The sequence below is a fragment of the Sitophilus oryzae genome, unplaced genomic scaffold (assembly GCF_002938485.1).
Source record: "Sitophilus oryzae breed Bouriz unplaced genomic scaffold, Soryzae_2.0 scaffold_888_pilon_pilon, whole genome shotgun sequence".
NCBI lineage: Eukaryota > Metazoa > Arthropoda > Insecta > Coleoptera > Curculionidae > Sitophilus > Sitophilus oryzae.
Genome location: NW_022147514.1, coordinates 493052 through 507845, shown reverse-complemented (window position 1 = coordinate 507845; position 14794 = coordinate 493052). Strand labels below are relative to the sequence as shown.

The 14794-nt window shown below is 29.6% G+C and overlaps 1 protein-coding gene across 3 annotated transcripts in view; it reads left to right on the top strand.

Annotated features, from left to right (window-relative positions):
• LOC115890583 (AF4/FMR2 family member 4-like) overlaps window positions 1-14794 on the top strand; it is a 298633-nt gene that overhangs the window by 251540 nt on the left and 32299 nt on the right. For all 3 annotated transcript variants that reach the window (XM_030910855.1, XM_030910854.1, XM_030910856.1), the window contains exons 8-9: window positions 1960-1996; window positions 2526-2618. In XM_030910855.1, coding sequence (XP_030766715.1) covers window positions 1960-1996; window positions 2526-2618 — 130 coding nt within the window. The remainder of the gene's footprint in view (window positions 1-1959; window positions 1997-2525; window positions 2619-14794) is intronic.

The following is a 14794-nucleotide window of genomic DNA, read 5'->3' as shown; positions in this document are numbered from 1 at the left end:
GGGTGTTTCAGAACTAAGATCCATACCAAAGTCATATTTTTTTTATGGAACACCCAGTATTTTACTTCATTTTTGGATTATTGAGCCCAAAAGACATTTATTATAAGGGTTAAATATGTTTAAAATCTTTGGTTTTTGAGATATTTAAAGATATTTAAATTTGCATGCTACAATAGAATAGATTATTAACACCCTGTGCATTACATTAGAACACATCAGAATTAATTCTTATGCTAAGTTTAAAGGTAGAGAAATAAACTTTACTGCAAATTGTTATTGCTTCCTTAAATTTATACAGGGGTATCAAAAATTGCTGATCCATTTTAAGGATTTATTTTACATAAAAACTTCGTTATTCCAAATACAACACCCATTATTTTTTTAAATAAATCGAAGCAGATTCCAATGCTCTTTCAAACTATATTAGGGTTTCCTATACCTATCTAGTTCAGATTTTGAATAAAAAGCGATTTTTAAATAAAATTGCAATCAAGGCGGCTGGTGTCGCTATGATTGCAATTTTCTAGTGAGAGTTAGTAACTATTTTAAAGTCGATATTAGTTTATGGACATTATTATTTATAATTTATAACAGTTTACTTAAATTTACCTACAATAGTTTAATATAAGTAAGTATTCACTATTTCATCAAGAAAAATAAAGCAGTATCTGCTGGCGGAACGAATGGATATGTTACTAGTGATTTTATTTTGTGAGGAAAATTGCTTTTTGGCCTCAAGAGTTTATGCTCAAAGATATGCAAATAGGATTCTTCCAAACCTATTTGGCAGAAACCTATCATTGGAAGTAAAGAAAATGAATTTGCCGTAATTGGCTCTTTTAAAGAAAATCCATATATCTACAAGTCATTGTAAAATAAATCAAAGACTACTTCTTCGTTTTTCTTGGTAGAATAAGAAATACGTATTTAATAAATATTACTTATTAAACTATTGAAGATAAATTAAATAAAAGTAAACTACTATAAATTTAAATAATTTTAAATTAAGTCCATAAACTATTGTCGACTTTAAAAATAGTTACTGTCACTAGAAAATTGCCATGGCGACACCAGCCACCTTGATTGCAATTATATTTAAAAATCGTTTTTTATTCAAAATCTGAGCTAGATAGGTATAGGAAACCCTAATATAGTTTCAAAGAACATTTAAATCTGATTCGATTTATTTAAAAAAATAATGGGTGTTGTATTTGAAATAACGAAGTTTTTATGTAAAATAACTCCTTAAAATAGATCAGCAATTTTTGATACCCCTGTATACATTTAAGGAAGCAATAACATTTTGCAGTAAAGTTTATTTCTCTACCTTTAAACTTAGCACAAGAATTAATTCTGAAATGTAATGCACAGGGTGTTAATAATCTATTATATTGTAGCATGCAAATTTAAATATCTTTAAATAGGTATCTCAAAAACCAAAGATTTTAAACATATTTAACCCTTATAATAAACGCCTTTTTTTGGGCTCAAAAATCCAAAAATGAAATAAAATACTGGGTGTTCCATAAGAAAAAATATAACTTTGGTTTGGTTTGGAATCTTAGTTCTGAAACACCCTGTATATTTCAAAATAATTTTAAATTGGGCACTTTGCCTCTCCACGTATACCCATAAAATATTTTGTTTCTACATCTTCCCGTTTTCGTATAATCAACCGTGGCGAATGAGGTGCTCCACCCTGTATATTTACTTTAAACGAATCACTATCTTTTTAGTTTTTGAAATACACTGAAAAGTTGAGCAAACCTTTTATTTAGTCACGACACACAGGATTGTAATTGTCCGAAATGAAATGTAATAATACTTTTCAGCAGAAAATTGCTGTCCTGCAAACAAAGGTTTTTACGATCCCCAGCTGTTCTCTTTAAAATAAAGTTTCTTTTGTTGGTTTCGCTGGTATGTATGTGTTTTTTAATACGAATATTTCTTTTGTTACAGAACGAGAACGTCCTACAACGTCTAGGATACCTTCAACGTAAGTATTTCTTATTAAATAAGCATTAAAATCAAAACTACCATTCGATCGAAAAAAAAATAGCGTAAAAGACGGTTGGGGAATTACAATCGATGATTACATCGTCATTTACTTAGCTCGTACTCTTATTTATTTTTAATGGCGCCTACTGCCAGTTGGTCTTAAGAAGATTGTAATTTATTTTTATATTGAGTAAAAATGAGTTTTAAATATTGTAGTAGAATTCGAAAAAAAATACTTTTTTGGAAATAGATTTGTGTCTGGAAATGTTCTATCCTTTATTATCCTTATATTTAGATAATATTTCTATAATTAGTGTTAATTTTTGACAAGTTTTTTTGTAAATTTTTATAAATGACGTTATAGACGTAGAGATTGACCTCGCCAAAATTATTATCGATTGTCATTCCCCAGCAATCCTTGATGTCGTTTTTTTTTATCATATGGTACTTAATCGAAGAATATCTTTTCTCTAAATGGTCTTTATTCTTTATAACTGAAGTTTTATTTACTTTTTTTCCTTATTTAGGGATATACACAGTCAATTGGAGTTATCGGAAGACAGTGATGACGATGACAAAAAGCACCACGTGTTACCTAGTCGAAATTTAGCTCTTGATAAGTAAGTGATCTTATTTGTACAAAAAAAACTGAACATTGGCGATATGCACAAAATAATGTTATTCTTTGTTCGGCGATCATTCAACGCCACGTATAAATCTAATATTTGCTGTCTTATTTGCAAAAAACTTATCGTGTTTCTGGGGTCGAACTACATTACCTCTAAAAATATTTGCACTTATTTAAGACTCACCCTGTATTATCGAACTCTCTCTTTCACTTGACTACCAGATGAAAAAGATTGGAATTACTGTACATTATTTCTGGTAATTGTCATTTGATTTGACATTATAATTTATTGAGGGTTGTCGATCAATGTTACTAGTAGTCTAAGAGCTAGGCTACATAAAAAACCTTATCATCGTTACATGGCAAATTTTTTTTGTGTGAAATATCCTTTTGTGTAGCCATTATGAAATAGTCATGTCTGCAATCCAAAGGGTGAAATTTTGACATTAAAAATATTATAAGATACATGAGTTATAATTGCGAAAATAGCTTTTATTTATTATTAAGAAACGTGGAAAATTGTTGGCCGACATTTTTCTAGTCGCTAAAATGCCGACAGACAACGCGAAAGAGGCATGAAATTTAAAAAATTATTAAAAAATGAAATTTGAAGAATAAAAAAAATTATATTTTTGCATGCCGATTGGTGAAATGTCATATTTATTTATTTTAAAAGCCGTATGCAAAAGAGCAGACAAAAAGATCGTGGCTCAATCAGCTGCAGACAGTTATTAGAAGCGCGATATTACTCTAGCGCTTTCAGCAAACGCTCGCCGCCTCATCCATTTAAGTATAGATAAATCATATAATATACGATTATATTATAAATATATTTTTTTATTATTTCAATAACGAAAGGCCCTTTTGCACACGGCTTTTTAAATTAATTAACAATAAACATGACATTCCACCAACCGACATGCATGTATGCGATGATTTTCTTTTGTCAAAATTCTATGCCTCTTTCGCGTTGTCTGCCGGCATTTCAGCCACGAGAAAAATGTCTGTCAACAATTTTACACGTTTCCTAATAATAAATAAAAGCTATTTGGCAATTATAACTTGTGTACCTTATAATATTTTTAGTGTCAAAATTTCACCCTTTCGATTGGCCGCCCCCGCTTTAAGCCCCGGGATCGCGCTGGCAGACATGACTATTTCACAATGGCTACACAAAAGGATACTTCACACAAAAAATAGCCATGTTACGATGATAAGGTTTTTTATGTAGCCAGCTCTCGGTCTATAGTAGGTATAGTATACTGATTATTTACGAAATTCGCTTAAAATTAACTGATATATTTGATAAATTAAACTGATAAAAATTAACTGATGATCAAAGAGGTTAGAAGAGAAAGAGGTAACAAATGCTCTATTTTATAATGCGCGAAGGCTGCCTGTTTTTCCGATCTGGGTTCCTTTGGTGGGGGTCACGCCAGGAGCGGATTTAGAAATTTTTAAGTGAATAATGATATACATCTAATATATAAAATTCTCGTGTCACAGTTTTTATTACCTTAATCCTTCAAAACGGCTTGACCGATTTTGATGAAATTTTATATGTATAATCAGTGGATATGAGACTAGGTTGTTATCGATTTTTTATACCCCTAAGTGATAAGGGTGACCCAAGAAAAAAAAAAATTTTTTTACTTTTTTGAAAAAAAAATTATTTTAATTTTTTTATGATTTGGCATTATAAAATACATACAACCCTAAATTTTCACCCTTCTACCACCAACACCTATTTTGTAATAGGGGTTGTTTTTTTTAATTTTTTTTATTACCTTACTCCTCCGAAACGGCTTGACCGGTTTTGATGAAATTTTATATGTATAATCAGTGGGTCTGAGACTAGGTTATCGATTTGGTGGCCCAAAAAAAAATATTTTTTTTTAATTTTTTGGAATTTTTTTTATTTCTATTTTTTTATGATTTGGCAATTAATACATTTGGCAATTAATACATTAATACAATTTGGCAAAAATACATACAACCCTAAATTTTCTTTTTCTACCATCAACCGCTCTTTTTTAATAGGGGATGTTTTTTTTAATTTTTTGTTACCTTACTCCTCCGAAACGGCCTGACTGGGCCTGACCGAGTTTGATGAAATTTTATATATATATATATATATATATATTCAGTAGGTCTGAGGGTAGGTTATTATCTATTTTTTATACCCCTAAGGCGCGGTATTTTCAGGTATAAATAAATAACTTTTATCTAACAAATAACAATCTTAAAGATAAAACAATTGGTAGAAGATACACGTTTTTACACGCTATCCGTCAAATAAAATATATAACACGCTATCTGTACCTGAAAATACCGGGGGTAAGTGATAAGGGTGATCCAAGTCCACCGGCCAAATCTTCTGGTGTATGGGTGGCTACTCGTTTTTTAGACCAATCTAATCTGACAGATCAAGTCTGCTCTGATTTGGCCTGTGACAGGCTTGGTCCGCCAATGGCTTGGCCTGCTACAGACTTGGTCCGGCACACAAACACAAAGTTCTTATCCGCAGACCAAGTCTGCAGGCCAAATCTTCTGGTGTAGGACGCTAATAAGCAAATTTAATTGTAGAATAGGACTGCAGAAAAACCACCTTATGATATTAAAAATTCTTTATTTAAAACTATTTAAATAAAAATAATTCTACAATGGGCTATAAAATATAAAATAACACAATATTAATCACAAAAATAGTATATTGTTTTATTAGGAATAAAAATGACACTTTTCGTGGCGAGGCTGTACGTTTACATACAGGCGAGGCACAAAAAGTAATTTTTACTCCGAATAGAACATGCTATTTTTTTCCAAACGCCACAAATAATTTTTTAAACAATTTCAAACGTTCCAAATGATATAAAAAGATTTAAAAGTAATACCTTGTATATAATTATATATCGAGAAACTATGGTTACCCTCCTTGAATTTGACACTTTATGTCAGTTTAATAATATATTTTCGCACTTGTATGCTTGGGCGTAAAAGTGTTTTACTTTTATATCTAGGCAGTAAAATTACTTTTTTACATTGTCAATCACGTCGCAAAAACTAATACTTTTGTGACGTGTGAAAAAAATAGTATATTGTTTTATTAGGAATAAAAATGACACTTTTTGTGGCGAGGCTGAACGTTTACATACAGGCGAGGCACAAAAAGTCATTTTTACTCTGAATAGAACATGCTATTTTAGAAACGCTACAGATAATTTTTAAACAATTTCAAACGTTCCAAATAATATAAAAAGATTTGATGTGTATAATTATATTGTAATACCTTGTATATAATTATATATCGAGAAACTATGGTTACGCTCGTTGAATTTGACACTTTATGTCAGTTTAATAATATATTTTCGCACTGCTTGGGCATAAAAGTGCTTTAATTTTATGCCTAGGCAGTAAAATTACTTTTTTATATTGTCAGTCACGTTGTAAAAACTAATACTTTTTTGACGTTTGAAAAAAAAAATATATTTTTACAGAATTACAAAATATTATTGTCCCTTAAATAATACTAACTTATTATAACTAGACCGTATACTTCTACTTTTGTCAAACAGACTTTTGTTATAATGATGAATTCGCACAGTTGCATATATAGAAGAAATTAATTCTATTAGGTTGTTAAAGTGGCTAGTAAAAATATTTTGTTCTCTAAAGTGGTTATTAAGTGATTCAAATAAGTTTTTTTTACCAATTATTATTTTTAAAACTCTAATATTTATTTTTTTAATATCGATAACAGTTTCTGAACCGTTAAAAAATATCTGAAGAATTTTTTCTGTTGTTAAACAAATATACATAACATCTTCAGATGGATAAAAGAGGTACTGTCCTTTGTCTTTTTGATTAATAAAGGACGTTATTAAATTATACCTGTCACCTGAAAGTGAATAGACACATTCCTCGCATTTTAAAATTTTACCTATTTTTTTAACCACAAAGCCAGCAATGTATGTTATGGCCTCTTTTTTAAATTCTGATATATTTATATTTATGTTTAAAGCATTGTGAAATATTTCATCGTCCTCAACTTCAATTACTTCTTCGGTTACTTCTGAAATGCGTTCTTTACCACATGTTTTATTAATTACCTCAGAAGGAGTTAAAATTGGAATTGCTTCCAACGGAATGCAATTCCCTTTAAATGAATCTCTCAATTCAAGATGGACCATCATTTTTTTATACGCCGATTTAAATTGTTTTGCTGATGGATTGTTGTTGTAACCACCCAGAGATCTAATCTGCCCAAAAAATAATTCAATGTGATCTTGACTTATTTTGTAGGTAGGGAAATACAACAGTAAATTATTCTCATAAATTAGATTTTTATAAAGAAATTGAAGGCTTTCTATATTAAATAAGAACCCTACAAATCCCATTTTTCTGCCGCTTTCGCACAATAGTTTGCCATCCATTAATCTTAATGATTTTAAATAATCTAATAATTCACACAAAAAAGAATTTATTTTTTCAAAGTTTTGCATACTGATTGGTTTTTTGAAATCAAGTTGGTGCAAATTTCTACTGTTTAATATATCAAATAAGTTGTTTATATAGCGTATGAATTTTACTGTGGGTTCAGAATCTTTAAACTGTTCAAGTTTTAAAATTTCATTGCAATATTCCAAAGAATGTGCTACTGATTGGCTAAATAGTTGGGTGGCTAATTTAACCTTCATTTTTTGGTTGCTATAAAATATATGTGATTTTCGCATTTTATTAGCCAAGTGCAAACCCTCTTCATCCTGAAGTTTACACAACTCTGTTAAAAAATCCCATTTTATTGTTCCACCGTTGTCATCTATAATAACTTTTTTTTCACCCAATGTATTCCTAATTAACTTTACCATATGACATGGATCAAAAAAAACTGCAATTCTTCTCCCAGAGTTAGGGTCAACAAATGTTGAATTAATATTTTTATAATCAAAATTACAACCCAGTTGTTTAGCCAAAGTAATATTGTTACTAGCCCCATCAAAAGTGATAGACACCAAGTGGATACCCGATTCATTTAGTAATTTTAGGCACTGTATTAGTAAATTATGTTTCTGTAAACCATTTAATGAGTCAATTAAGAAGTATCCCAGAGGAAGCTTCCAAGATTCGTTGACACCAACTAGCATAAATACCAGTGCTTCTTTTGCTACTGGATTAGAGTCAGTTTCTAGCTGAATACCATAATCTACAAATCCGTAGTATCGAACTCCATCAAATTCTACATGTTGGCGAATTGCCATTTCATCTATTACTAAACTACATATAATTGTGCGATTGGCATGTTCTACCTTTTTTTTTAATAATTGAAACACCTCTAATGTAAAACCAGCTTCCCCATTTACATTTTTATACCATCTCGATATTGTTTTAGGATGGGGAAGAGCTGAATTAAAAGTGTTCCTGACAAAATTATAAGCTTTTACAGAATAAAAATGTAACGTAAGGGAAAAAGCTTTTAAATTATTTCCATATTTGTGCTTCTTAGTTATTTGCCTCTGTAAAAATTCTTCGTTAGGACCTATTTGTGCTAAAGTTTCCAAAGTTTCGGGAGTTACCTTACCACATAATGATTTGATGACATCAGAAAGAGTGGCTGACTTCTTTTTGTAATGCTGGAGACTGGCTCTAAGACGTTTAATTTTTCTTCGAGCTGTGACTAGCTTCTTTGTCAATTTCATTTCTCGTGGCGTAGTATCCTGAAAAAGTATATTGATGTTTAGTAAACAATATTACTAGCAAAGCGTAAGAAAATAATATTTATGAACTAATAATTATTGCCGTAGTTTAAAACATGGTAAGCATTATGTCAAATATTCATATGGATTGCCTTTATGCAACCGACAAAATATAAAATAAATTCTGTTAATATGTTAAATCAACAAAAAAATGCTTACAGACATTCAGGTAGGGATGTAAAAATGGTAATTTATTTTTTGTGACATGACATTGTCATTTATGTGTCATTTACGGTCATTTATGGTCATTTACCTTAAATGTAAAAAAATCGCTAGGGAAGTAAAGATAAAGATATATTAACAAATACAAACAAACTTAAACAAAAATCAGTCTTAGTGGTTCTACGTTCACTAAATAAGCTTAAAGGCATAGCTTAGGTATACTTTTAAAATAAAATAATAATATTTAAAAAAAAAATGAAACAAAACACAGCTATATCACACTGAGTAACTAAGGTCCATTTGTTTTCAAAGAAAAAATGGAATAAAGAGATATATATCATAAATTTAAGTCATAAATTTAGGTGAACAAAAAAATAAATGACAAGAGTGTCATAAAAATAAATGACAAGAGTGTCATAAAAATAAATGACAAGAGTGTCATAAAAATAAATGACGTGACCGTCATTTTCATTATGACCGTTACATGACAATGTCAGAAAAATTTGGGGGTTTTCAAAGAAAAAATGAAATAAAGAGATATATATCATAAATTTACGTCATAAATTTAGGTGAACAAAGAAATAAATGACAAGAGTGTCATAAAAATAAATGACGTGACCGTCATTTTCATTTTGACCGTAACATGACAATGTCAGAAAAATTTGGGGGTATTTAGTTTTTTATAATTTGCTCACATCCCTACATACAGGCAAAGTTTTTCTTATAGCAATTGTACTTGTTATTAAAATATACAGTTAAAACTTTTTTTAGTGTAATACACTCGTATGTGTCAAAAACAGTTCTTTATCAACAATGTTTTCTTATTTAGTTCATCCAGGTATTCTGCATATTAGAAGCAAAGCTTTTTATTACATATCTTTATTTATACTTGAATAGCATATGTGCTAAAGTATATTTTAATTCTCTGTAAACTTACACTGACATTTTTTCTAAAACATCATATGCCTAAAATAATCAGCTTCTGAGATATAATTATACAATACAATTGAAAAAATGGTGTCAAAGTTAGCTTGGATATGAAGACCACTGTTATTTTATATAAAAAATTATACGAAGAATGTCATCGATCATCATTTCCAAGTTCACTTTCGCCATTTCCTTTTCTTGATTATACAGTAGTACTGTATTACAGTTGAGGGTTTGGTTGATTATTTTGCAGTACTGTATGTTCAAACGGTTTTCGATCCAGCATACTTTGATATTGATAGTTCAAAATGGTTTTCATGATATAGACCAATTCCCAATATATTCCCCTTAAGATCTCTAATTCAAATTACATTTGTAACCAGACTTACCGCAATATCCTTGGCAATGGATGAAAGTGGTGAAGTCATATTTTCTAAAGGTTCAGTGCTACTCGATGGTCTATATGGTAGTTCTAGATTGTCCTTAAAAACACCTGTGCTAGTAGACGGCAGAGAACTACAATCCATTACAGAGACACTCTGTATTGTATTTGCATGTTCAGAACAAAAGGAATCAGTGGTCTTTCTAGATAGGTCACATTCACTTGCAGCACGACATGAAGTGTTACTTGTAATCTATAAAAAAAGTAATAAATATTCTTAAAATGTATAAAAATTGATCAAAAAATAAAATGTAGTGGTCACGTAACCACTACTTTCAAAAAATTTTCATTTCGCTTATTTAAATCTTAAAATATAATATAGTAAAATATAATAATAAAGTATTGTGACAAAGGCTAAATTATAAAAAATATATATTTTATAATGAACTAGCAGTTTTTTTTAAATTCCCTGTTTATTAATATTTCATATTACTTTGAAACATAAAATATTCTAAATTAGCACTTACCAATATAGGTATAGCAGTTTTCTTTAAATGTAATGAAAAGGGTGATTTTTCATTATCAAATGAATCTTCTTTAAAATGCAAATGACACACGTGAGAATATTTAAAAATATCATCTTTGTTTAAATCCAAAGCTGCTCTCCAAGACTCCCACATCTCATTATTTTTAGGAAATCTAAAATAAATCAGGTATAGGTTAGATATGCAGTAAAAGCTAAAGTAAAAGGCTAGATAAGATAGTAAGTAAAATCTAGATTAGATATACAGACATTAATAACTAAAATAATTTCTAATTTATTATACTGTTTCGTGTCAATAACATCTGAAATAAAAGTGAGAATGAACTCCATATATTTATAAGGAAATTATTCTCTTAATCTAGAAAACTGTAACTGATTTTCCTGCAATTATCAATTTGGATTCCATTAATTTAATAAAAAATTGAAAACGTACTAAATGCTGTCCTGTACAAAGTTAAAACAGAAAACAACATGGCTACTTTAAATTATCAAATTTCATATTACTTACCGAAATAAATGCACATCAGTCTTATCCCGATAGTAATTGGCACTTTTATTATAAATACAGTTTTTTACAACACACCTAGGCATTTTTAAACAATAGTAAGTCCAAATTAAACACAAACAAAGCCACTAGAACGACTGTAAACACACAGCTGACACAACGAAAATGGCAGAAAATAGAGTCGGTTGACAGCTCATCGGCCCCAGTCGGCGCGTTATTCAAATAAATGTTATTCATTGGTCCGAGCGCTTGGAATCCTGGAGTGGGAAACTGGCAGGATGCGCAGTGGTCTTTGCTACATCTTTAACTTCATAAATCTATGCTGATGATATATTTTTTCTTGCATTTTTGCTTTTATTTGCTACTTGTCAAATATTAGATGTCAAAGAATTTAAATACGTCAATTTGAATTACCGGTTTCAGTAGCGTATCGGATGTTTGTGTTAATAGATAATTATTATAACTTATCAATTTTTATTAGAATTAAATATTTTTAATAGATAACAATTTTAATAATTACGAACATTTATTGACAACATAAAATAAAACAACAAATTGTCGAGTCTATCCTATATCATATTTTTATACATTTTTAATAAAATTAGAACGCTACTGATAAACCGGAATTTAAGGCAGCCATTTTTGGTCCCCATTGCTTTCGACCTAAGTTTTTTGATATGCTCCTTCCTTAATCTTTTTATTCAAAGGTTTGTGGTCATTTGATTTGAGGTTATAATTTGTTGACAGTTATTGATCAGTGTCAAGATTATAAATTGATTGTTTTGTAAAACTGATACATTTGACAATATATACCATTTTTGATAATATAGTTCATACCAAATAAACTTTTAGTCACGTAATTAAGCTTGACCGCCACAGCGATGCCTACTTTTACATATTTTCTTTTAATCAAAATATTTTAGGAAATAAAAATAAATTAATTATAAATATACAGGGTCCGGCAATAGTGCGTCGGGCATCTGTAGCTCATAGAATAAAATACTTGAGAATTTTGTTTTAGTGCAAACCTAAAGTATGTACCAGGATGTATTTCAGAAAAATATTTTAACTTCTACAGGGTGGCTTAAAAAAGTGTTGGTGGACGTGGATGATTTTTTTAAATGGAACACCCTGTATATTATTGCATTTTTGGATTCCTTTCAGATCACTTTACATACACCTAAGATATAAATAAATATATTTCGATAGTTTCAGAGATATTAAAAAATAAATCAAAAATATATATTTTTCAGCCCCTCTTAAAAAAATTATTAAAAATACAAGAACTGTTCTGAAATCAAAACTATATTAGGTATTTACTTTAGATAGTCTGTACTTACTTTGCTATAAATATGAATATCGTAAATTATACAGGATGTTCAAAATTCTACGCCAAACTTTCTAAAATATAAAATAATTTTTCTTCGTTTTTTTAAACGGAACACCCTGTATATTATTTTTTTATTAGATGGAGAGTAAAAAGTTAAAAATGAACATTTTTTGTATTTAGAGTATTTCAAAATTCTTAACGGTTTCGCAGATACACGCAGTATTATTTCATATGGCGCTTTCAATGGTAAAATACGAGAGAAAAATCATTGGGTGGCTTTGATAAAAATTTACTGTAGAAAATGCCATATGAAATATAAAACCGCAAATATCTGCGAAACCGATAAAATTTTGAAATACTGTAAACACAAAAAATGTTCATTTTTTAATTCTCCGTCTATTGAAAAAATAATATACAGGCTGTTCCATTTAAAAAAACGAAGAAAAATTATTTTATATTTTAGAAAGTTTGGCGTAGAATTTTGAACATCCTGTATAATTTACCATATTCAGATTTATAGCAAAGTAAGTACAGACTATCTAAAGTAAATACCTAATATAGTTTTCATTTCAAAACAGTTCTTGTATTTTTAATAATTTTTTTAAGAAGGGCTGAAAAATATATATTTTTGATTTATTTTTTAATATCTCTGAAACTATCGAAATGTATTTATTCATATCTTAGGGTTATGTAAAGTGATCGGAAAGAAAGCCAAAAATGCAAAAATATACAGGGTGTTCCCTTTTAAAACAATCATCTAGGTCCACTCACACTTTTTTGAACCACCCTATAGAAGTTAAAATATTTTCCTGAAAGAATCCCGGTACATCCTGGCTAGGGTTTGCACTTAAATTCTCAAACAAAATTATTCTAGGAGCTACAGATGCCCGACGCGCTATTGCCGGACCCTGTATAAACAGTTATTATTTATATCAACAAAACTCACATAGGTAATGGATATAAAGGGCCATTATTAGCGCTTTTCCGTTCAAAATAGTTTAATAAAGTTGCGATGAGTTTTTTATGGGTTTAAAGCTATCTTGTACCCACTTCGCACTAAAAGAGGTTCTAAAAAGAACAATGTTCGACTGCAAAGTCTGCTAGTGAACATTTTTAAGTTTTTAAGTATCACAACACTATTTATTTAAACCAAAAACTCGTAATACAAAACTAAAGTGTCAAAACAAATGACAATGTCAGGAAATAAATAAATAAATGTGGCAACTTAACATTTTTTACCTTCAGGATCAGAGCTACCACCTGAATCTCCAGAGCGAAATTTATGGTGGGTTCATACAGCCAAATAAAATAAAATAAGAATAAAATAAAATAAGAAATAAGGAATTCTTATTTGTGTGCGTTCATACAGTCAAATAAAATAAAATAAGAAATATATATTTGCTCATGCGCAGTACGATGAGGCTGGATAAAAGTTAACTTTTACGATTGTTTATAGTAATTTTACTATTTATAGTATATTTATTTATTCGTTGCCTACTATATTATACATTTTACTTATGTGAAATTATAAAATAAATTAAATCAAACTGAAAATATTTGTAGGTTAGAATTAAGCGTGCGCAAAGCCGTTTTCACATAAAATAAAACAAGAAGTTAAAAGATAAAGACTTCTTATTTTATTTGTTATTTTATTTGGCTGTATGAACGCATGTACGGTATCCCATATAACCAACTTTCTTATTTTATTTTATTTTATTCTTATTTTATTTTATTTGGCTGTATGAACCCACCATTAAATTCCAGTTAGTTAGTCCGGCTCCGAATATGTCCATGGTTGGCAACAATGAATTCAATAATCGCACCCCCTATTGCGTAACTAAAAGTTTAATTGATATCAAATATACACATTAAAACTTAATTGAAATCCCATAAATTGTTTTTTTTTAAGAAATGTTCAAAAGACAAAGCAAACATTTTCAAGGAATGTAATAAAACTCTGTGGTATAAAATTTGTTTATGAATTTGTTGAAAATCTGATTTAGATTTATATTCTGCGTTGTTGGAAATATTGAGTTCGATGGTAAATAGAATAGCTAGCACGTTAGATTCTTTTCTTCGCAACAATCAACCAGGAAGTTTCCGGTCCAATGCGAGCGTCGCGTTTCAAGCTTGTCGCTCGACCTTTTCACTTCGGATTTGTGTTAAGGTCGTGTACAATCTTTTTATTAGTTGTTTTTTTCATTTCAGCGAACGACGATGTAGCTTCGAAAACGATTCTAATCGCTGAATATTTATTTCTCCTTAATACCAGGCTTTATTTGTACCAGGCTTTATTTTACATTTTTTAATAAAAATTCGACAAGAGCCGTTTTGTTCTATATACACGGTGACGCCTCCCATACGCCGCGGAGACTCCAAGGAGAATGAGAGTTTGTATTGAAATGAGATTTTGTGAGCATATATAGGTTAATTCAGAGCACTTTTTAAAAATATAGAGAGTTCTACAGGGTGTCTCCAAAAAAAGTTACATATCAAAGTTGTTTTTTTTGTAATGGAACACTCTGTATATTAATTGATTTTCGGATCCTCGGAGAAAAATAAAGG